The sequence below is a fragment of the Dipodomys merriami genome, unplaced genomic scaffold, assembly GCF_024711535.1.
Source record: "Dipodomys merriami isolate MVZ:Mamm:240054 unplaced genomic scaffold, mDipMer1.0.p SCAF_36, whole genome shotgun sequence".
Classification (NCBI taxonomy): Eukaryota; Metazoa; Chordata; class Mammalia; order Rodentia; family Heteromyidae; genus Dipodomys; species Dipodomys merriami.
In genome coordinates this window covers 199,341-224,599 of record NW_027205159.1, presented here as the reverse complement: position 1 = coordinate 224,599, position 25,259 = coordinate 199,341, and the positions used below count along the sequence as shown (strand labels likewise).

At 42.7% G+C, this 25,259-nt stretch overlaps 1 protein-coding gene across 5 annotated transcripts in view; it reads right to left on the bottom strand.

Annotated features, from left to right (window-relative positions):
• Positions 1 to 3,102: 3,102 nt before the first annotated feature.
• CUNH2orf92 (chromosome unknown C2orf92 homolog) overlaps positions 3,103 to 25,259 on the bottom strand; it is a 35,625-nt gene continuing 13,468 nt past the window's right edge. For 2 of the 5 annotated variants that reach the window (XM_069988467.1, XM_069988468.1), the window contains exons 3-10: positions 24,059 to 24,160; positions 22,722 to 22,805; positions 19,649 to 19,750; positions 17,994 to 18,062; positions 14,959 to 15,006; positions 7,520 to 7,630; positions 5,364 to 5,514; positions 3,103 to 3,489 (exon numbers count right to left, since the gene is read on the bottom strand). In XM_069988467.1, the coding sequence (XP_069844568.1) occupies positions 3,357 to 3,489; positions 5,364 to 5,514; positions 7,520 to 7,630; positions 14,959 to 15,006; positions 17,994 to 18,062; positions 19,649 to 19,750; positions 22,722 to 22,805; positions 24,059 to 24,160 (800 nt within the window). In that variant the 3' untranslated portion in view covers positions 3,103 to 3,356. Of the gene's footprint in view, positions 3,490 to 5,363; positions 5,515 to 7,519; positions 7,631 to 14,958; positions 15,007 to 17,993; positions 18,063 to 19,648; positions 19,751 to 22,721; positions 22,806 to 24,054; positions 24,161 to 25,259 lie in introns of those variants that run through there. The other 3 variants (XM_069988469.1, XM_069988470.1, XM_069988472.1) reach the window with 2 other exon arrangements.

The window sequence follows — 25,259 nt, the reverse complement described above, 5'->3', positions numbered from 1 at the left end:
AGAAGCCATATGAAGCCTCCAGCAAACCCTGTTAAGAGAACATCTGCATGGATCCAGAGTTGGAGCCTGGGTTCTGAAGGCTTCATTTCTCTATTTGCAAAGCAGCTCCTGGCTTATATTGAACACTAGACCATAGGACAAGTGACTAGGGTGCCCAAACTGCAAAACAACTCAAACTGATTATTATCTGGTCTACTAAATTATATTTCACAGTAACTAGAAGTGATACACAGTCACACGCACACAGCATCATGACACAATGGACTGAAATATACAATGGTGGTTTCCAAAGATTACATCAACTAGTGAAGTCAGATGCAACTTGTGTAAGTACTCTCCTTAATGTTCATCAACAATGAAGTCAGCGAATGATGCATTTCTCAGACTGGTCCCTGCACATGACTATATGTTGGAACAAGCTTAGGAGTCCCAAAGGCCAAACCATCCAATGTCAGCAGGTGGCTTAGATCCCTAGTGCCTGTTCCTATGGTTTCACTGAATTGACATTGTTCTTCTGGTCAGTTAGCAGAAGAGGAAAATATTCAGGTCTAGGTTACAAGTGATTCTACAAAACATGCAGACCCCAGCCAGAAGTGGACAGAAGTTATATAGCAGGCTCAATCAGAAGGAGCCTTGGGTGACGGTGATAAGGGCATCACAGTGAAGCTGTCCAGGCATTCCACCAAGGCTCAGATTCAGGACTACTGACTCATTGAGCTGGATAATTCCTAATTCCTTTCTGGGGCAGAGTCTTGTCCCATGCATCATAAGATGTATAATAGCATCTAAAGCTAGAAATCTTTCCCCCACCAAAATTGAGATAACCAAGAATGTCTCTGGACATTTGTCAACTACCCCAGATTGAGTGTCACTGCTTTACATTAATTTGTGGATGGTAACTGTTGGGCTGGCTAGCAGATGGGGACTTGGAAAGAACAGAATTGGAAGACTGGTATCAAGAAGGACTGGGAAGGAAAACATAAGAGTTCTCAGTGTGTGTAAAATGTGAGAATATTTGTTCCACAAAAATATTTACCTTGGATTTGCTATGGACACTGAAGCCACAGTAATAGATAAGAGGATCTTATCTTATCCTATCTATCCAATACCTGGTAACCAATACCACTGAGCTTACTGCTTTGATTTAGATATTACTTGAGTGTCTCCCCACAAAGGTTCATATGTTGAAAGGTGGGGCTCCAGTGTGGTAATGTTGACGTAGTGAAATATCACACCAAGGAAGAGGTTACAGCATCCCCTGGAGCGAATGATCTTGCTCCCCTCAGGGAAGCTGGGTTTGTCTATGAAGATTCAGAAAGACCTCATCAATATACCAGAGATTCAGGAGGGGACAAGAGCATCATATCTAAGGATCCATTGTCATCAGAAAACTGCAGTGACTGCTCCCCTCCCCCTACAAAAAAAGACATGGAAGCCTGGAACATTCCCCCCAGGAAATGAACCTGTGTAGCCAAAGTGCTGGAAGACAGAGCAACACGGGGCAGGCAGAGGAAACACTAAATCAGGGACCATAGCAGCTGTCATGCTCACTTCCCTCTCCCAGCTCCTTATATGAAAAGCCATGCAGTGGTGAGTGCTTTAAGTTTCAGGTTGTGCTGATCTCACTCTTCAATGGCATGTGGCTCCTGGGACTTTCTTTTTGCCACTTGTGGGAGATGAGGCGTGAAATTTGGAGTTTTCATTCATTAAAAAGGACAGATAACACCTAAGTGATGACTGTGTTAGGAATTTTCAGTTTGCCCTCCTCCCAACCTGCTCTTGTCTAATTGCCGATGAATTCCAGTTATGCCCTTACCTTCTAACTTCCTGTTGGGAAGCTTGGAGGAGACTGCAGGGCAGAAAGACCCTGAGTTTGGAGTGTGGAGTCCCCTAGTCTGTTCATGTTGGGTTGTTACAATCCACTTACATTCCTCTCACAAAGTGTATAGCATGTTAGAGATTCCCATTTATTCTCCTCAGCATTGGAGACTGAAGCCAGGGGCTCATGAATTCTAAGCAGGTGCTCTACTACTGAGTTAATCCCTAGCCCTCCTTGGTCTTTGCTTCACCCTTAAAGGTAACAGCTTCTCACTCTGGCTTGCTCCAGGGTGCTTTTCTTTGTTGGTTTCCCCTGACTCTGCTCACAACTTTATAAATAAGCCCCCTTCATTATATTTCCAATTACCCCAGTTACTTTTCTTGTTAAAACTCTCCTGATCCAAAGCTGGGTGCTGGTGACTCATACCTATAATTCTAGCTACTTAGGAGGCTGAGATCTGAGGATCATGATTCCAAGCCATCCTGGATAGGAAAGTCCATGAGCCTCTTATCTCTAATTCACCACTAAAAAGCTAGAAGTAGAGGTGTGGCTCAAGTTATAGAGTACCAGATGAGCAGAAAAAGAAACAAAAAAACCAATGTAAACTCAGGGATGGTGGTAACGTCCTGTATTCAAACTCTAGTACTGACAAAAATAAAAATAAAAAATAAATAAAACCCTCCTGATCCTTTAAGCAGAAAATACCCTCTGTTGGTGAGCTCTCAAAATTCTTCCTAGTTTCTGATTAAATTTTTCATATATTTTGACTTCAAAAGGACAGAAGATATTTGGTAAGGTCATGTTCTCACACACACCCCCCACATTGTGATTTTTTTCTCTTTTGGTGGTACTAGGGTTTGAGCTCAGGACTTCAGTCCTCATTAGGCAAGCACTTACCACTTGAATCACATCCCAGCACAATACTGTAGTCTTCCATGGGGCAGAGACCGTGTCTGACTCATCATTAGTTCCCTCATATTTTGGGGTGGGGGGGGGGTCCAGTCGTGGGGCCTGAACTCTGGGCCTGGGTGCTGTCCCTCAGCTCTTCAGCTCAAGGCTAGCGCTCTACCACTTGAGCCACAGCACCACTTCCGGCTTTTTTCTTTTTTCTTTTTTTGCTTATGTGGTGCTGAGGAATCGAACCCAGGGTCTCGTGCATGCAAGGCAAGCACTCTACCACTGAGCCACCTTCCCAGCCCCGTTCCCTCATATTTTGATAGTCTGTATATCAATTGTTCAATCAATGTCTGTGCAGTGAATGGCTTAAGAAATGAGTCAGTGCTTTTATTAAATGCATAAACCTATTTGTTAGGTTTGTCTTTGGGTAAATGTGCTAAGGTCCCTATACCATACCACCATAAGCATCCATTGGCAAAGTGTTCTTTCTTGGGCCATTCAAGATTGGGAAAAGAAGGTACACGTTTTTGTAGCATACACTTCATAGCCACAAATTGAATTGGCCTCTCCATAGTGTCTGGGTTGAGTATATGCTCCCATCTCAGCTGTGAGTCCAGGACTGGTTGATCCCTCACCTGGCTTAGACACAGGAACAGTTCTTCAGCTTATTCACTTTTCCCCTAAATTTTCTGAGAGTCTTGTCCTGAGACTTTTGCCACCAACTCTTTCCATTCATTATAAAAATATTGTATGTCATGTTTGCTGGAGGACACCTAAAACAGAGCAAGAAAAAAGACACTGTTCATTCTATATACAGGAATTCCTAGTACATATGTGTTGGGCAGTGATAGAAGCTGATATTTCCAAAGGATCAGAGCTGTCCTCTTACATCAGGAAGAGTTGACATGCAGATAAGAGTCTCACGGACTTTCCTGCCTGGGCTGGCTTTGAACTGTGATCCTCAGATTTCAGCCTCCTGAGTAGCTAGGATTACAGGCGTGAGGGAAAACAATGGGCCCAGCAGAGTTGTGAAACAGGCCAAGCTTATTTTCAAGAGTAGTTAAATCCTCTGTCTCTAATTTCTATCATATCCAAGCTACTCTCCCTCTTTGTCTCCATTCTTGAATCAGAACCTGGATGTAGGGCCTGAAGGAGTGACCAGTGGCACGAGCCTTGGCATTTAGGAAAAGCAATACCATTCTTTTTTCTGTGTGCATGCACGTGTGAGTGTGTGTGTGTGTGTGTGTGTGTCTGTCTGTCTGTCTGTCTGTCTGTCTGTCTGTCTGTCTGTCTGTCTGTCTGTCTGTCTATGCTAATACTAGGTCTTGGACTCAGCACCTAGGTGCTATCCCTTAGCTTTTTCTGCTCAAGGCTAACACTCTTCCACTTGAGCCACAGTTTCTTTTTGCTGGTCAATTAGAGATGAGTCTCATAAATTTTCCTGCCCAAGATGACTTTGAAGCCTATTCTCAAACCTCAGCCTCGTGAGTCATTAGGGTTTTAGGCATAAACGGCTGGTGTCCAGAGCAATGCCATTTTTTTTTTTTACCAGTCCTGGGGCTTAAACTCAGAACTGGGGCACTGTTCCTGAGCTTTATTGCTCAAAGCTGCTACTCTTCCACTTGATCTATAGCTCCACTTCTGGCTTTTTGGTGGTTAATTGGAGATAAGAGTCTCATTGACTTTTCTGCCTGGGCTGGCTTTGAACTGCAATCCTCAGATGTCAGTCTCCTGAGTAGCTAGGATTGCAGGCATGAGCCACTTGAGCCTAGCTCAGCAATGCATTCCTATGGAGAAATGTAAATATTGTAGCTTCAGAACCAGAAGGAGACATATAAGTGGGAAATGGACACCATCCCTCCTCACATACCTCTGTCCCCTTTTCCCTGCCCAACACAGAGTTGGGCAGAACCTGAGAGGCCTGAAAGACCGTTCTTCCGTCTGGGGATGCAAAACGAGTCTCATAATTTTGAAAGCAATTAAACCTAATGTTATAAACTATCTGTTTCCCAGTGCCTGCTAAAGGTTCTTGTCTCAGCACTGGAGCCTAGTTGTCCAGGAGGATAATCAGAATATTTGACATGGGAAGCAAAGTGGCCACAATTGCAGTCTTGTCTCTTAAAGCCCTACTATGCCAAGCATAAGATCAAGGGGATTTTACAGTCCCTGGGAAGTTCCAGGAAGTGGCTGTTGAGCCACCTCCCTTCTATATTGTAACAATTAGCACAATTGACCCCAGGGTGAACAACTGAATTTCAGCCCTCCTTTCATCTTTCCTCACTCTCCTATTGCTGCACTCAGCCTTTCTTTTCTATACCCATATTCCAATTTTCCAGCCAGAGGTTCTATCACCTCCTCCTGAGTAACGCTCAATATGGGGAGTGTGTAATCAAACCATTAATGGCCTAAGGAAAACACCTTAGCCCAAGCCAGATATCCCCCAACCTGGGTGCGCATCAGAATCACCAGGCAATGCCCCAAATCAATTGCCCTGGCAGGTAAGAGCATGTCAGGTGACAAAGCACAAAAGGAGGTGGTGATTCCTGCTCTCCTCCTAGATCTGGACTCCACAGGAAACACTGGGGGCAGCTTTGATCCAAATACCCATGTGTTCTTGGAAGAGAAGTGGGTATAGAGAGCCACTCACAATGGGCGTTTCCTTCTGAGGTATGCAGAGAGCATGAGCAGCAACAGCACGATGATGGCTAGGATGCAGGCCACTGCAATGGCGGCTGTAACGATATTCCTCTGTAGGAAGCGCATCAGTTGCCCACACGGCTGACTCCTATATTGGATATCTAAATAAGAAGGCACAGGGCGGAGTAGACTAAGGGCTGACCCCATGTACATCCCTGCCCAGTCACCCATGACCAGGAGCAAATGCAAAGACAACCTGGTGGCTAGCTAGCCTATTAACTGCTAACTGCAAGAAGGACTGGCATTGCTTAGGGCGATAGACCCATATGTATGCTGTCCAGAGGTAAAGTGAGATGCCGAAAGTTTGGGCTGGCCAACAACAAAGCAGCCAAAAAGAAGGCTCAGACCAAGTGCTGGTGGCTTGCCCCTGTAATTCTAACTACTCAGGAAGCTGAAATCTGAGAATCACAGTTTGCAGCAGCCTGGACAATCCGTGAGACTCTTGTCTTCAATTAACCATCAAAAAGCTGGAAGTAGTACTGGCACTCTACCACAGAGAACAAAGGGATAGCATCCAAGACCTGAGTTCAAGCTCCAATACCAATACAAAAAAAAGTGGGGGGGGGGAGGAAGGGAGGAGCCGGGCACTGGTGGCTCATGCCTATAATCCTAGCTACTCAGGAGGCTGAGATCTGAGGATCACAGTTCAAAGCCAGCCTGGGCAGGAAAGTCTGTGAGACTCTTATCTCCAATAAACTACCAGAAAACTGGAAGTGGCGCTGTGGCTTAAGTGGTAGAGTGCTAGCCTTGAGCTGAAGAGCTAAGGGATAGCACCCAGGCTCAGAGATCAAGCCCCACGACCAACAAAAACATAAAGGGGGGCCGGGGCTGGAAAGGTGGCTCAGTGGTAGAGTGCTTGCCTTGCATGCATGAGGCCCTGGGTTTGATTCCTCAGCACCACATAAGCAGAAAAAGCCAGAAGTGGTGCTGTGGCTCAAGTGGTAGAGTGCTAGCCTTGAGCTGAAGAGCTGAGGGACAGCGCCCAGGCCCAGAGTTCAGGCCACATGACCGACCAAAAAAAAAAAAAAAACATAAAAGGGGAGGAGGCTGGGAATGTGGCTTAGTGGTAGAGTGCCTTGAGCATAGAGTGACTCAGGAATAGTGCTCAGGCCCTGAGTTCAAGCCCCAGGACTGGCAAAAAAAAAAAAAAAAAGGAGAAAGAGAAGGAAATTTAATAAATCACAATTTGTAGAGGTGAGATCATGCACAAAGATCTGAGTTCTATCCCCAGCACCCTCAAACAATAAATAAAACAAAAACAACTCTTCTCTGGTGCCCCTCCTCTCTGCCCTACCAGCTTCATTCCTTGCTGGAGTATATGTACAGGTTAATTTTATCAACCTGATTGAGTTGAAAGATGTCTAAGAGATTAGTAAAACCCATCTCTAGGTATTGAAAACAGCCTTGTCTGTGTGGAAACAATATAAAGTAGCATCTTTTTTTAAAAATGGTCAAACCTTAGAGTTTATTTAATTCATATTTGGTGTGTACATGTGCGCCAGCACTGGGGCTTGAACTCAGAGCCTAGACACTGCTCCTTAGCTTTTCTTCTCAAGGCTGATGCTCTATTATTGAGCCACAGCTCCATTTCTGTCTTTTTGCTGGTTAATTGGAAATAAGAGTCAAACAAGCTGGGTACCACTGGCTCATTCCTGTAACCCTACCTACTCAGGAGACTGAGATCTAAGCATTGTGGTTCGAAAAAGTCTCCATGAGACTCTTATCTCCAACTAATCACTCAAAAACCACTCAATAACCTTGAGTTATGGCTCAAAGTGGTAGAGTGCTAGCCTTGAGCAAAAGAGCTCAGGGACAGCACCCAGGCCCTGAGTTCAAGCCCCATGAATGACCAGAAGAAAGTCAAGCAGGTTTCCTGCTGTTCTGACTTCAAACCACTATTCTCAAATCTCAGTCTTCGAGTAGCTAGGATTACAGGAAGGAGTGAGCCACATACACCTGACTTAATCGTTTTAACTGCAGCCAATATGTTTTTGTATGTAAACTGAAGATTTGCTGATGTCTCCTGGGGTAAAATACTATGAAAGGTACAAGATAGTCTGCAATCATCTGTACTAGATTATTAGTTCATGCTATAGGTATTATTACCTGGACTAACTGTTTCTTGAATTACTTCTTCAGCTTGAGTAGTTAATTCATCTTCTGCATGTCTGTTGAAGAGAGAGAATTCCTTATCCCTTATTTCTTCTGAAATGTAATCTACAAAAAGCAAAAAGATATGTTGCCATTGTTTGTATCCTAAAATTCCCAAAGGTTCCTGTGTTAAAGGCCTGGCCTCCACAGTGGTTCGATAAAAGAGTGTTGAAAGCTTTAAGAAGCAAGGGCTAATGGGAGGTCTTTAGATCATTGGGGGCGTGCCCTTGAAGAGGACTGTGAAACACCAACCCCCTCTTCTTTCTTTTGCTTCTCAGACATGAGGTGAGCAAAATTCTCACCATGATGCACCACAGGCTCAAAACAACAGGGCCAATCAATCATGAACTAGAACCTCCAAAACTGTGGCCCCAAAATCAGTCATTTCTCTTCATGTTGATTAACTCAGATGCTTCATTATAGTGACAGAAAGCTAACACATCCATGCTCATCTACAACCAACCATTGGCCTGTGATTAATTTCATTTTTATAAATTTTTTCTTCTAGAGTTAACATGAACAGCTGAGGGTTTGGGGATCATTTTTTTTTTCCAGCCCTGGGGCTTGAACTCAGGGCCTGGGCTTCTTGTGCTCGAGGCTAGCACTTGCCTTTCTGTTTCTGTGGTACTGAGGAATCAAACCCAGGGCTTCATGCATGCTAGGCAAGCACTCTAACACTAAGCCACATTTCCAGCCTGTGAAATGCAGGGTTTTTTGTTTTTGTTTTTTATTTTCTTTGGTCAGCTGTGGGCTTTAACTCATGGCCTGGGCATTGTTCATGAGCCTCTTTGTGCTCAAGGCTAGCACTCTACCAATTGAGTTACCACACCACTTCCTTCAGACTTTTAATCTACAATAAACCAGCAAAACAAAAACAAAAAACCCAGAAGCAGAAGTATGGCTTAAGTAGGAGTCATGATCGAAAAAGCTAAGAGAATGAGACCATAAGACCCTGAGATCCTGAGTTTAAGCCCTAGACTGTCAAAAATTATAAATACAAAATTGAACATATGTAAAAGTAAAAAGATTGGTCTAATGAACATCCAGCCAGGCGCCAGTGGCTCACGCCTATAATCCTAGCTACTCAGGAGGCTGAGATCTGAGGATCTCGGTTGAAAGCCAGCCTGGGCAGGAAAGTCCGTGAGACTCTTATCTCCAATAAACCACTAGAAAACTGGAAGTGCCACTGCAGCTCAAGTGGTAGAGCGCTCACCTTGAGCTGAAGAGTGCAGGAATAGCACCCAAGTCCAGAGTTCAAGCCCCACGACTGACCAAAAAAAAAAAAAAAAAAACAACTTCCATGTGCCAATCATCCCAATCTTATACACACACACACACACACACACACACACACACACACACACACACCATATTTTAAATAACAGGACTTATGGAGATAGAAAATCTGCCACCAATTAGCCGGGCACCTGTGACTCATGCTTGTAATCTTAGCTACTCAGGAAGCTGAGATCTGAGGATCATGGTTCAAAGCCATCTTGGACAGAAAAGTCCATAAGACTCTTATCTCTAATAAACTTCTCAGAAGAAGCCAGGATTGGCAATGTGGCTCAAGAGGTAGAGCACTAGCGTTAAACAAAAAGAAGCTCAGGGACAGCACCTAATCCCTAAATTCAAGCCCCAGTACCAGCAAAAAAAATAAAGCCAAGTAAAAATGCACGGTCTTGAGTGTGAGTCCCTGTACAGGCACACACACACGCACACAAACACACACACACACACAAACACACACACACACACACACACACACACATACACACACACACACACACACACACACATACAGACACACACATACAAATCTTGGGCTGGAGGTGTAGGTCAGTAGTAGACATGAGGTCCTGGATTTAATTTCCAACTCTAAATAAATAAATAAAATCAAGGAGACCTGTCTCTCTTTTGTTTTCCCAATGCTCCATGTGGATACAACCTAAGTATTTTCTAAATACTAATTCTGTTTGGCATATTAATATTTAATAATTACTTATGATTAGATTGATTTTATTTAACTATGAGCTGTCAAGAGGACAAAAATGATCATTTCCCTTTTAGCTTCCAGCACAGTGCCTATGACCAAGTAGGAGAAATATGCAGTGAGATCTTAAAAGTAAGAGAATAAATCCTGAAGACTCTTGATGCAACTCATAAGAGAGTTTGAAGCAGAACCACCCAAGTAAACATTCTTATGGGCCAAAGCTGGAGATCAACCAGCTGCGAGAAATCAGCTTCCAAAATGGCTCACTAATAGGACAGTTGACTTGCTTGCTGGCTACAGGCAGGAGGGCATGATTCTGCACAAGGGCCCATGTTCTTTTTGATTGCTGGAGTGTTCTCTCAACATGAAGCTGACTTTCACCAGAGTGAGCAATCCATGAGACAGCAATGTCATTTATGATCTAATCTATGAGTAGCCCACCATCCCTTTACAGATTAGTTTACCACCGCTCATTAAAACAAGTTGCCAAGTCCAGCCCATACCCATCTTGTCAAAGGAGAGGCAACAAAGAATTTTAGGTCATATTTTAAAACCGCTACAGGAATTGAAATCTATAGAACATACTTGAACAATGAAACATTCACTTCTGTCTACATGAACGACAGGACTTAACTTGCTACTTCAAGCTCTCTGAAAGAGTTGTAGATATAACAGAAGTCACAATATTTCTGAGCGATTTACATTCTACAAGATGTCTATAGATAAATATATAACTAGATGATTTCAAAAATATTAGACTGAGCCTACAAAATCAGATATGTGACTCTTTTTTAATCTACACATTAAGTTCACATTATTCTAATATTTTAATCCCAAAGGAAGTTTCCCAATACATGTTTTCCATTTTTGAACATTAGTTATTGTCCATACGAATGTCATGGCCAACTTATAGTACTATTCTTTCTCTTTAAAAATATATTTTATTGTTATTATAAAGCGGCTTACAGTTATTTAAGTCAGGTAAAGAGTACATTTCTTCTTGGACAATGTCACCCCTTCCCTATTTTCTCCCAGTTTTTCCCTCCCAACTATCCTTTCTTTAAAAAAAAAAAAAAAAGCAGCCGGGCGCCGGTGGCTCATGCCTGTAAATCCTAGCTACTCAGGAGGCTGAGATCTGAGGATCTTGGTTCAAAGCCAGCCCAGGCAGGAAAGGCCATGAAACTCATCTCCCCAAAACCACCAGAAAACCAGAAGAAACACAGTAGCTCAGGTGGTAGAGTGCTAGCCTTGAGCTGAAGAGCTGAAGGACAAAGCTCAGGCCCAGAGTTCAAGTCCCATAACCCACAAAAAAAAAAAAAGCAAAAAATTGACCTTAAATGAAGTTTAGATTGACTGCTACACAGCTGAGACCTTGATATCTGGGGAAATAGAAGGTAGCAAGCACCGTTTATACTTACAAAATGATCCTGCACTGAATTAAGTTAAGGAGAAAACTGTATAAAGCTCGTTGCTGGGGGCAGAGGTGGGGGGGTGCAGTAGTTGTGGGATGGTAGGGGAAAAACAAAGGAGGAGGCAACAATGCTTGATAAGAAATGTACTCATTATCTTGCTCATGTAATTGTAACCCCTCTGTACAGTATTTTCACAATAAAAAGCTTATTTAAAAAAATAAAGCTCATGAAATGAACCCTAAGACATGTATTCAAATCGTTTTTTTCTTTCATGCGATTGTTTCTAACACATTTATAAAATTATTTCCACATTTATAAGATTATTTCTTTGTTGCTTTGTATGTCCCTTCCCCACAGTATAACCCCTGCTTTCAATGCATTTGATGTAGGTATAATTTGTGGAGGGGAAGGGGAAAAACAAATCGTTTAAATAGGGATACAGGTGGACCCATTGCAACAATGAGATGTACAAGTCGTTATGTTGAAAACGAACTTTACAACTTTGGTGCAGGGGAGGGGGGGAAAAGGGGGCGGGGAGGTTTGGGGGGGGAGGATGGGAAGGGATGGGAAGGGGAAACAAAGGAGGAGGCTACAATGCTCGATAAGAAATGCACTCATTATCTTGCCCATGTAATTGTAACTCCTCTGTACAGTATTTTCACAATATAAATAAATAAATAAAGCAAGCTCATTGTTAAAGGATAGCTTTAGAGATGTCATCTTTGATACTAAGCAAACATTCTAGAAAAATCTATCAACATGACAGGTTGGGACCTGGCACAAGGTCTAGGAGGTGGTTGTATGCTTGTTCTAGGGCAGATGAACCCAATAGGGTACAAAAAGGGCTATCAGTAGGTTCTGCATTTGAAAATTCTTTCATACAGTGTGAACACTTACAGGGAAACACTACCTTCCATTGCTCCAGTGGTAATGTTATTTTGCTGGTTCAGGGGCCTGAACTCAGGGCCTTGAGTTCCCACTTGGCTTCCTGTCTCCCTTCGTGGCTGGCCCTCTATCACTTGAGCCACACCTCCACTTCGGGAGGGTTTTTGGATGGTTATTTACAAACACATCCGTCAGATTTGTCTGCCCAGACTGGCTCTCACCCTCAATCCTCAGATCTCATCCTCCTGAGGTCTAATTATAGTCATGAGCCACTGATACCCAGCTCCAGTGGAAAGTTTCATTGACCCAGGTGGAATCCACTCAGCAGAACTTAGAACAGCTGAAGCCAAATTGTCCCACCCTGGGGACCCCAAGTTACTGGGTTACTTAGAAAATCTAAGGGGGTGCATCTGAGGATTATTGCTGTGTGTGATGTCTGCAAAACTGTCTGCCTTCAAGTTCCTCCGGATGTCCTTAACATTGATGTAAGTGGTGTCTCTCAAGGCATCCTGCATTTAAAGATGAGCACTGACTCCTATTAGCCATCTGAGCTGCATCAGGTTTCTTAACCTGTTTCCACATAGAAAATAGAGACACAGAAGAAAAACTACATAGGACTTCTGTGTGAATTAAATGAGATAATGTAGTTGAAAACTCCAACATCTGGAAAACAATAAGTGTTCTGTATGTCAGTGTTATTACCATAATAGTGATCATCACTGTTATAGAGAAGCATACCATTCATTCACATACTTACTCACTTCTAATGTTTTATTAAAACCTTTTTATGTCACTACCCATCCCTGGGAACCAAACTGTGACTGTATCAGATTGTGTTATGATTTGCCCCCTGGACATTTCAATGTGTAGACTACAATGATACTAGTAAATATGAAAGGGGAAGCAGACAGCTCAGGAAATGAGAAAAAAAGGCTTTAATTAGAAAATTCTGTTCATTTTTATAAAAGGAAGAGGTAGGATGTAGCTAAGTATAGCATGCACAAACCCTTAGTTCAAACCACTGGGGGGAAAAAATGAGGGAGATTGTAAATAAGTACTAGAGTTAAAAGAAAGTTTTGTCTTGGTTTTCCCTGGAGGCATAATAGAAGTTGGGAAGTAAATTTATTCAAAAGTAATCAAATAGATAGTTTTACGAAACAAAAATTCAAACTAAATAGCAAGCACTGTCACTCCAACTATATTATTAATTAGACTTATACAATTAGCAATGAGATTGTATTATGCAGGGTCTAAGGGACATTCTTTAGGGGATGAGGTATGCTGGTACTATATAAACACTCCTGGGCACACAACACCTGACACCTGCAGGAACCATTTAGACTACCATAAGTCCAAATGGAACAACAAAGGATTCTAGGAAATGGGATAGCAACATGCAAATGAATTGAAGGTAGACCTTGATCTAACACTATATACAGCTATGATTTCAGAAGCCATCAAAGCTAAGTGGTAGAGTGCTCACCCAGCATGTAGGAGGCCCTGGGTATGATCCAAAGTACTATAATAAATACATATATACATACATACCAAGAACCTATATATAAGACCTAAAACTATAAAACTGTTAGAAAAAAAACAGGGCAAAGACTTGGTGACATTCCATTTGGCAATGATTTCTTAGATATGATAGCAAACGCACAGACAGTAAAATAAAAAATAGGCACACTAAACTTAATAAAAATGTAAATTTTTGTAAACTTTTTCTTGGGGTGTAGATTCAAGTCTGTAATTCCAGGAAGCAGAGGCAAAGGAGGGTCAAGAGTTCAAGGCCATAACCCAGCATCAGTGGTTCCTGCCTGGCTAGCTACTCAAGAGGCTGAGATCTGAGGATCATAGTTCAAAGCTAGCCTGGGCAGGAAAGTCCATGAGAGTCTTATTGGAATTGGGGCTACGGCTCACTTGGGAGAGTGGTAGCCTTGAGCACAAAAACTCAGGGACAGGGGCTGGGAAGGTGGCTCAGTGGTAGAGCGCTTGCCTTGCATGCCTGAGGCCCTGGGTTCAATTCCTCAGCACCACATAAGCAAAAAGAAAAAAGCCGGAAGTGGTGCTGTGGCTCAAGTGGTAGAGCACTAGCCTTGAGCTGAAGAGCTGAGGGACAGCACCCAGGCCCAGAGTTCAGGCCCCATGACTGGACCCAAAAAATAAATAAAATAAAATATATACATATATACTGTATATATATATATATATATGTATGTATATATATAATAAAAAGAGTTCAAGGCAAGCTTAAACTGTGAGATGCAATTTGTTTTTTTTTATAAAGAAAAATTGAAACTTTTTTGTGAATGAAAAACGACATCAACAGATTAAAAAATAGAGGGAGAAAATGTTTCCAAATCCAATTTTTGACATGGAAAATAATAGATTTCTAAAACTCAATAACAACAAAAATCAATACAGGAGCTGTGAAGGTGGCTCAGTGGTAGAGCGCTTGCCTTGCATGCATGAGGCCCTGGGTTCGATTCCTCAGCACCACATAAGCAGAAAAAGCCAGAAGTGGTGCTGTGGCTCAAGTGGTAGAGTGCTAGCCTTGAGCTGAAGAGCTGAGGGACAGCGCCCAGGCCCAGAGTTCTGGCCCCACGACCGACAAAAAAAATAAAAATAAAAATACAATAATGATCAAAAGACTTGAAGAGACTTTTTTTTTTCAAAAGGAAATACAGAAATGTACAATAAGTACAAAAAATAGTTAGGAGGCTACAATGCTTGATAAGAAATGTACTCATTATCTTGCCCATTTAATTGTAACCCCTCTGTACAGTATTTTCACAATAAATAAAATAAAATGGGCCTTCCATTAAAACAGGGGGGGAAATACAGCTAAAAAAATACTCCAGGAGCTGGGAAGGTGGCTAAGTAGTAGAGTGCTTGCCTTGCATGCATGAGGCCTTGGGTTCAATTCCTCAGCACCACATAAGCGAAAAAGCCGGAAGTGGCGCTGTGACTCAAGTGGTAGAGCGCTAGCCTGAGCTGCAGAACTGAGGGACAGTGCCCAGGTCCAGAGTTCAAGCCCCACGACAGACAAAAAAAAAAAGTGTTGGAATAGAAATAAAAAGATTTCTGTTCTCAGAGTCACTTACTATAGTTCTGATGTTCCGCCAAAGCATCTTTTTTTTCATTGATGTCTCCTGCAAAATTTGGAAGAATAGAACATTAATCTGGGATCTCTGGATACATCCAGGAATATATGCAACTTACCTGAAATTCTATGAAGTATATACTATATCCAAAAAGGTAGAGGAAGTGGTGCCATGACTCAAGTGGTAGAGCACTAGTCTTGAGCTGAAGACCTGAGGGACAGTGCCCAAGCCCAGAGTTCAAGCCCCATGACCAACAAAAAAAAACTCCAGATCACTAATTATTAAAAATTGTATTAAGCCGGGCGCCGGTGGTTCATGCCTGTAATCCTAGCTACTCAGGAGGTTGGATCTGAGGATCACCAGGCAGGAAAGTCCGTGAGACTCTTAACTCCAATAAACCACTGGAAAACCAGAAGTGGCACTGTGGCTCAAGCAGTAGAGTACTGGCCTTGAGTTGAAGAGCTGAGGGACAGCACCCAGGCCCAGAGTTCAAGCCCCACGATCAACCAAAAAAAAAAAAAAAAAAGAAAGAAAGAAAAAGAAAAAGGATCAGGATGCCAATGGCTCATGCATATAATCCTAACTGCTCAGGAGGCTGAGATCTGAGGATCATGGTTCTGAGCTAGCCCAGGCAGGAAAGTTTGTGAGACTCTTATCTCCAATTAAACACTAGAAAACCAGAAGTGGCACTGTGGCTCAAGTTGTAGAGTTCTGGCCTAGAACATAAAAGAGCTCAGGAACAGCACCCAGGCCCTGAGTTCGAGCCCCATGACTGACCAAAAAACAATAACAAAAAAAAACAGCAAAGCAAACTACAATCAGATAACACCTCATACACATGAATATGACCACCATTTTAAAAAACTAAGCCAGGCACTGATGGCTCACACCTGTAATCCTAGCTACTCAGGAGGCTGAGATCTGAGAATCATGGTTCAAAGCCAGCCTAGGAAAGCAAAGTCCATGAGACTCTTATCTCCAATTAACCACCAGAAAATGGGGAGTGGAGCTGGTAGAGTGCTAGCCTTGAGCTAAAGGGCTAAGGGACAGTGCTTAGGCCCTGAGTTCAATGCCCACAACCAACAAAAATATAATAAATAAATAAATAGTAACAGAAAATAACACATGTTGGCACGAATGTGGAGAAATTGGAAAATTGTTCTATTACTGGTGAAACTGTAAAGTGTTGAACCAATATAGAAACATATGGCAGCTGTCGAAAAACGTAAAAATAGAATATATATATGTATATATACAAATATATCCAATATATATGTGCACAAAAGAACTGAAAGCAGCTAGGAAGGTACTTCTCAGGATAGCTGAGAATATCCATTCAAAGCCAGCTCAAACAGAAAAGTTCATGAGATTCTTATCTTCAATTAACCAACAAAAGCCTGAAGTGGAGCTGTGGCTCAAGTGGTAGAGTGCTGCCTTGATGCCTTGAGTGAAAAGCTAAAAGACAGCACCCAAGCCCGGAGTTCAAGTCCTACTGCTGGTACTTACATACATACCCCCCCACCTCGCTCTCACACACATACATACATACACACACACACACACACACACACAGAACAAAAAGCAGTATTTATATATCAACATATTCACCATGACAAAATGAAAAGGCAACAAAACTGATACATCAATGGATAAATAAAAAAGCAAAACGGGGGATATACAGACAGCATGCAACTATCTCCACTACTACTCAAGTTCGTCGGAGATATTAGCAATGTAGTTAGACATGAGTTAGTCAGTGAGAGGCATAATAATGAAAAGAAAAAAACATCACTGACATAATCAGAAGCTTAGAATCAAGTAAGATGAGGATACAAAATTAAGGTACAGAAATCAGTTGCCTTCCTATTACAAAACACTAGGCAGAGCACACAATAGTCATTTTATGTAACTATGGATTGGGGGGGCAGGTACTGGGATCTGAACTCAAGGTTTGCTCAGTTTTTTCACTAACAGCTGGCGCTTTACCACTTGAGCTACGCCTCCAGTTCCCACAATTGTCATGTTAAGGATTCTGTTATAAATTCATCCCTGAAAATCATCCAAGTCAATGTTTCCAAATGCCAGAAACTAGTCACGGGCTGACTTCAGGACTCACCCAGGGACGGTGTAAAAATTAGTGCCTTAGCTGGGCCAGTGGCTCATGCCTGTAATCCTAGCTACTAAGGAGGCTGAGATCTGAGGATCACAGCTCAAAACCAGCCTAGGCAGGAAAGGCCGTGGGCCTCTAATCTCCAATTAACCACCAGAAAACCAGAAGTGGTGCTGTGGCTCAAGTGGTAGAGCACTCGTCTTGAGCTGAAGAGCTGAGGGACAGCGCCCAGACCCACAACTGACAAAAACAAAACAAAACAACAACAACAAAAATCCACAGCAGCTTCCTAGGCTCCACTTACAGAACTAATGCTAGCTGATGCACAATCAGATCAGAGAACCCCAGTGCCTGTGCCTACACTTGTACCTAGGAAGAACCTGTCTTTTCCCCCTCAAACAATGACAATTTACAAAAGAAGAAATACTTCCTGGGATAGTTTCTCATTCTGTCATTCACCAAAATCAGGTCAAGTAAGATAAGCCTTCCCTAACTCAGAAGGCTGCAATTCCACCAGCATCCCTCTGGGTGGCGCCTCAGGAATGTGTTCAGCCCCTCACAAGCCCAACCCCCCACACTCGGGGAAAAGGGATCTGGTAACTGCGTGGAACAGCATTCCCTTGCTGGGCCAGTTTCTTTCCCTGTCATGAACCTGCCTGCCAAGGCCAGACATAGGTCTGCTCACTTTACAGAAGCCGATTTTCACAGGGTATCACAGTTCCCTCAACCTGACCAGGGATTTGACATGCTCCCTAATGTGAGGTGAAGCACCCGCAGTGCCAGGCGAAGCATCCTCTACAGGAGAGCGACTCCACCAGCCAGAGGCGCCATGGGCACAGCTGCAAACTTAGTTCTGAACTTGAAAGAGGAAAATAGTAACTATTATGAATTGACCCCAATCCTAATTTTATCCGCTTGTGTTTACCATTCTGCGTTTTGTCCATTGGGTCAAGAAAAGATTCTGGTTCTGGAGACTTCTGGGCAACACTGATTTCTTTGATAAAATGCATGAAAAAGAGAAAGATTTTTGTCAGTACATAGATACAAGCATCTTGACCCCTACATTTTATATTCTGTTTCTTTTTCATTCTCTTTCTTTCATTTTTTAATTTTTTTTTTCTGCTCCTAGGGCTTGAACCTGATCAGGGCTGAGCTTTTTTTCTTAAATGCTACCACTTTCATCTTTTTGGTGGTTCATTAGAGATAAGAGTCTCAACGGACTTTTCTGCTTGGACTGGCTCCAAACTACAATCCTCAGACCACAGGTTCCTGAGTAGCTAGGAGTACAGGCATGAGCTTGTAGCTAAGTTTAAATGCTAACATAGAATCCCACTTAAATGTGGAAATATGAGTTTTGAATATAATGATGAGATTGCACATGACTGCTGATTGCAGCAGAGCTTGGGCAGATGTATCAAGACATGGGAATGCATATCTGTGTGCAGCATACCAATGGGCTGCCACCAAGGACTGTTTCTCACTCTTAGTAGCTTGCTATTACATAATTTCATCATAATCACCTGTTACCATCTGGATATCTTAATTTTCTCAATATTGTTTCTTATTTTGGAGTATTTTTGTTTTGTTTTGTGTTAGTCCTGGGGCTTGAATTCAGGGCCTGGGTACTATCCCTGAGCTTTTAGGGGCTCAAGATTAGCCCTCTACCACTTGAGCCACAGTTCCACTTTTATCTTTTTTTTTTTTTTAATTGGAGATAAGAGTCTCACAAACTCACTGGTGCCTCATGCCTGTAATCCTAGCTACTCAGGAGGCTGAGATCTGAGGATCGAGGTTCAAAGCCAGCCCAGGCAGGAGAGACCATGAGACTCCTATCTCCAATAAACCACCAGAAAACCGGAAGTGGCGCTGTAGCTCAAGTGGTAGAGCGCTCGCCTTGAGCTGAAGAGCTGAGGGACAGCGCCCAGGCCCAGAGTTCAAGCCCCACGACCGACAAAAAAAAAAAAAAAGAGAGTCTCACAAACTTTCCTTCCCCAGGCCAGGTTCAAACTATAATCCTCATATCCTAGCCTCCTGGGTAGCTAAAACTGCAGGCTTGAGCCACCTGTGCTCAGCTAATGTTCCTCTTTCTTGATGGTATGAAGTTGCTTTTTTCTCCATTGTTGTCATTTCTGTGGGTGTTCCCAGGGCAAGTCACTATTGTTCTTATTGTCTTTTCAAGGATGACGGTATAAATGATTCATGGGTCTCTCAAACTACTTCATGCCCATGGAAATATAAAACATATTGCATGGGGAAAAAAATTATTCTGCTACTTCAGGGTTCACGTGACCCAGGAATATGAGCTCCACTTGCAAATCAGGTGCCTGTCCCCTGATCAGCCCAGCTCACCTAACTCTACACACAGGGGATCACCCCCAAATACACCTGACCCTACAATCATCTAACCCTATAGCTAATGGAAGGTTATAAAAAGGATGCTAGACAATTCTTTCCTCCACATGTCCTTCTGGTATTGCTCCACCACCAGCTGGCTTCCAGAATGCTAAAATGATAGCATGGTAAACTTAATATGCAGCCTAAGAAATATGGGCAATTCCTCTGTCAACAATATGTACTTGCCTTCATTCATGTCTTTCTTTGTAATCAGTCTGCCTGTTGTTCTGGCTTCATTGTGTACCATGTGGTGTGGATCTTTGGGAAACACCTGCAGTAGAATCTCATCTCAATGAAACAAACAAAGACATGTTAATGCCAGCAACACAAGACTGGTATATTTTGCTAGGTATCTAGCAGTCCATGAATAAGTAAGTATTCTTTTCAATCCTGAGTGTCATGATTAAAAACCTGTAAGAAGGGTATTCTGGGGCTGAGAATGTGGCTTAGTGTTAGAGTGTTTCCTAGCATGCATGAAGCCCTGGGTTTTGATTCCTCCGTACCATATACACAGAAAAAAACTAGAAGTGACACTGTGGCTCAAGTGGTAGAGTGCTAGCCTTGAGCAAAAGAAGCTCAGGGACAGTGCCCAAACCCTGAATTCAAGCCCCAGGACTGGCAAAAAACAAAAAACAAACCAAAAAAAACCCACGAAGGATATGAAGAGATGTAAGGCCAGGCACTGGTGGCTCACACCTGTAATCCTAACTACTCAGAAGGCTGAGATCTGAGGATTGCAGTTTGAAGCCAGACTGGGCAAGAAAGTCAATAAGACTCTTATCTCCAATAAACTATTCAGAAAAAGCTGGAAGTGGTGTTGTGACTCAAGTGGTAGAACACTAGTCTTGAGCAAAAGAAGCTCAGGGACAGAGCCTAGGCCCAAAGTTTAAGCCCCAGAACTGGCAAAAAAAAAATTAATTTAATCACAGGCTTTCTTTTGTATCAGTTAAGATAATCATATAGGGTTTTTCTTCATTCTTTAAATATAGTATACTGCACGTACAGACTTTTGTATGTTTATTCCAAGAATAAATCCCAAAAGGTCTAGTGTGCTAATATTTTGTTGTAGATGGTTGGATATCTATTTACTAAAGTTATGCATTTGTTGTTTTCTTGTAGTGTTTGTCTGCTTAGTATCAGGAAAATACTGGCTTCTTAAAGTGAATGAGGAAGGGCCGGGTATCAGTGGTGCATGACTATAGTCCAAGCTACTCAGGAAGCTAAGATCTGAGAAGCATAGTTCAAAGCCAGCCCAGGCAGGAAAGTCCATGAAACTCTTATCTCCAATTAAACAGCAAAACGGCCAGAACTAGAGCTGTGGCTCAAGTGGTAGAGCACCAGTGCCAAGTGAAAAGAGCTAAAGGACAATACCCAAGCCCTGAGTTCAAGCTCCAAAACTGGCATACACACACACACACACACACACACACACACACACACACACACACACACACACACACACACACACACAATCTACTGCATCACACTCTTGGGGTCTGACATCCTCTTTAACCAACACTTGATACATATTACAGTATAAATGAAAACTCAAGGAAAATAAATACATTAGCTCCTGTGAGGTTAGACATAGAGTGGACTACAGGGTGTAGGAGCCAATGGGGGTGAGAGGGGTGCTTACACAGGGAAGGTAGGCAGGTGGGTGATGGAGTAGCTGGCACAGGAGACCCCTGTGGAGAGAGGTGTGTCCTCCTCATCCATGTCTGGGCTGTTGCACTGAACTCTCCCCCCTCCCCATCCATTTGTTCCTAGTCTCTTCTTGGCTGCATTCTTTTTGTCCCATGGCTGATGTAAGTAGTGCAGGAGAGTGTTTTTCTCACGATGATTTACTTGGTTGGGTATTCCCAAGTGGACAGGTAGACACAGAGGCATCAATTCAAAGTTTTGTGCACAATGTAAGCATGAAATTGGTTAAAATTGCTTTTGTTGTAGACAGGCAATCCTATTTTTAAAAATCAGCCATCTGTAGTTTACCTGGCCACTGCCCCAGCCACAGTGAGTGCTGCTTAGATATGGCCACACAGTCTTTTCTTTGTTCTTAAAGATAGCTTGTTAGGGGCTGGGAAGGTGGCTCAGTGGTAGAGCGCTTACCTTACATGCATGAGGCCCTGGGTTCGATTCCTTAGCACCACATAAGCAGAAAAAGCTGGAAGTGGCGCTGTGGCTCAAGTGGTAGAGTGCTAGCCTTGAACTGAAGAGCCCACGCCCAGAGTTCAGGCCCCACAACCAACAACAACAAAAATAGCTTTTTTAGATGTCAGATGCTTGTGACTCACACCTGTAATCCTAGCTACTCAGGAGCCTAAGATCTAAGAATTGAGGTTTGAAAGCCTACTAGGGCAGAAAAATCACCAAGACCAGGAGTAGGGGCATGGCTCAAGTAGTAGAGTGCCAGCCTTAAGTGGAAAAAAATCAAGGGAGAACACAGGCTTTGAGTTCAAGCCCCAGTACCAAGACACACACATACATACAAAAGTAGTTCAATTGTTAGTTCTATTTCCAAAGAGGAGGTAGGGAATCTTTTTTAATTCCCTCAACAAAGGAAAGGAGATATGGACTTCTATCCAACAAAGTTGCCTGCTTCAGGGCTTGAGGGTAGAAAATAGTAACTTCTACATAACATGCTGAAGTTCACCAGGAATATACTCGGCTTTTCATTCAGCTCTCCTTGGGCACTGCCAGTATTTCACCAGTTCTTCAATGTTCCAGAATAATGGTTTACCATAGTGGATGCCAGTTCAACTGTTGTTTTGGTAAAGAGACAGAGACCTGGAGTGTCCCTACCCCACCATCTTCCATCTGGACCTTTGCTTTTCTCAAGTACTAACTGAGAGTTTGGGATTCCATCAATGAAGCACAGCTAAGAATCCCCAGAGAGCTTTAAAAATTATTGGTGCAAAAGTCTCCCCTATGCACCACAGGATCTGATTGCTGTGGGCAGGATGGGACATCTCATTTTAATTGTCCCCCAGGGAATTCCTAGATGATGGCCCAGCATGCTGCTGCTTCTATTGCTGCTAGCTGCTTCTGCTACTGCTACTCCCTTTGAGGAGCAGGGCCATGCTCCTCAATATGTTTATCTTCCTCCATTTCACCTAATTTCTCAGAATTTACAGGATCTGATTTTAGCCCTGAAGCAAGGCGTTTATCTCCCCCCTCAAGGCAACAGGAACAGATGACTTGGGAGACAATGAAGGACAAGCAGGTGACTCTTCAGGTTTCACGGTAGGAGGTGACTTACCAAATATTTTAGCCAAATGTTCCTCTCGCTTAACTGCACTTGATGCAAAGTCAGAATTGTTTAAGCTGTTCGTCTGGAAGTGACCTATGGGAGGGAAATAAACCTTAGTTGGAATGAAATCTTGTGAAGAATCTGCATCTTGTGTTCTTTTTAAGGCCTATTCTTCTGCAAGGAATGTTAAGTGGAGCATCATGCAGTTGGCCTGAAGCCACCTATTCTGATTGTCACAGAGCATCCAAGAAGGGTCTGTAAGCATCTCATTTCCAACACAAAGCTCATGTTCATGTGGTTTCCTACCGCCACATGCATAGCCACTGAATAATTTGTGCACATGGCACTGTTAACTCTACAAGAAAACTGGTAGAAGGGTCTGTACAGAGTATGCCAAATGACATCAAATGCAAGTGCTTTGATCAAATAAATGACAAAGGCACCGTTTTCTATTAACAAGACACTGGCAAATCATTTGGAATAGATCCTCTTAATTCTGGGAGCACTTAGCTAAAAAATGAGTTCCATATTGTGTTATCCAAAGGAACATAATAACACACAGCACAGAGCAAGCTAGCAAGATTATGCAGCCAAATACATTTCTTTGTCTTCAACAAATAGCTTCTGAAATGCATTGACAAGCTGGTTAGTTATAAAATGGCTCTGCCGATGGTCTTGTAATTGTAATACAGCACATCTGGTTTATCCTGATAAGTAATACCCTATGTTCCAAATTTCTTTATAATTTAAACAGCTTCTCTGCTATTTATATCATTTGGGGCTAATAGAAATGGGAGGTAAGGTTGTTTTAGTTAGTGAGTTTGCATCCTCTAGCTTTGGTATTTGAATATGAGTGTTGAAGGAGAAATCAGCTCTGTTGCCTTGGCCAAATAGTTTACAAAGGCTGAAGTGAGGGTGAGGGTGATGAGGAGGAATGTGGGGAGATTCTGCTTTCCCAGGCCAGGGACTGCTACCCTCACAGGCAGTGGACTATAAAGAACTGAGGAGGGGAAAAGTTTTTCCTCAGCATAAAGTTTGTGTTATAAGAAATGACGAGCCACTTCCAAATCAGGTGCCTGGTTCTCTAATCAGCATCCAAAATGGCAGGACCTACCTGACCCTACACATCAGGGATCACCCCAAAATACAGGGATAGTCACATGACTCCAGAGTTAATGGAAATTTATTAAAAGGATTTCAGATGGTTCCTTGCTCCACATGTCATTCTGGTATTGCTCCACCACTAGCTGAATTTCAGGATGATAAAATGATAACCATCACACACTTAATACAATGCATGGGCCTATGAAATATGGACCCTTCCAGGACTAACAGCACATACTTGCCTTCATTCGTGTCTCTCCTTGTAATCAGTCTGCCTGCTGTTTTGGCTTCATACTTTGATGTGTCATATGGATCACTGGGAAACACCTGCAGTAGAATCTCATCTCAAGTGAAGCAAACAAAGGCATGTCAATACCAGCAACCACAGGACTGGTATACTTTACCCTCTAAGAACCTAAAGCACTCTGTGAATATGTTAGTAAGTGTGGTAACTCCATGAGAATGAAATGCTGTGCTCTAAGATGCCCTGTCTTCGCAAAGGAAATTTCTAAATGCCTAATCCATTACTGAAAATTGTGATTGCATTAGACAGTCTATGCAGGTAACTTTATCCAGCAGAGATGTACCACGAGAAAATCAATGCCAAATTTCATGTTATCTAGTGCCATATTTTTTCTGCTTCTTCCTGATGGCATTCTGACTCACCCCTGAGACTATCTCAAGCTGTCCTTACATATGAACAAACCTTTTTTTCATTGTTATTTTTATTTGTGGGGTGTGTGTGTGTGTGTGTGTGTGTGTGTGTGTGTGTGTGTGTGTGTGTGTGTGTGTGTGTGTGTGTGTGTGTGTGTGTGTGTGTGTGTGTGTGTGTGTGGTGCTAGTACCAGTGCTTGAACTTAGGGCCTCAGTGCTGCGCCTTAGATTTTTCACAGAAGGCTGGCACTCTACTACTTGAGCCATACCTCCACTTCTGGTTTTTTGTTGGTTAACTGGAGGATAAAGAGTCTCACAGGCTTTCCTGTTCTGGGTTCTAATGTCAATCCCCAGATCTCAGCCTCTTGGGTACTTAGGATTATAGGCATCAGCCACCAGAGCCTAGCTCCTTTTTCTTGTTTCTACAAGATGCATATTATTTGTTCCTATAAGATCTTATTGCTTCTCTTAGGAGAGGCCTGTTTTTTTCGGTAGAATGGCCTAGACCCAAATTTTGACTTTGTTGCTTGCAGGAACATGATCTTTAACAAGTGACTTCACCTCTTTGATCTTTGGCTTCCTCACTATTAGGATGAGGAGGCTATTATTTAGCTCAGAGGACTTTTGTGGAAATTAAGTATAATGATCTCTATAAAACATTTAATACAGTGCCAGTGTGACTCTCATGCTGAAGGCAAAATGTCTCATCACCATCTTTCTTATAACAATAATCCCCAGATTAGCTAGTTAACCTTGCTAGTTCTCTACTTACTGGAACCCTGCACCAGT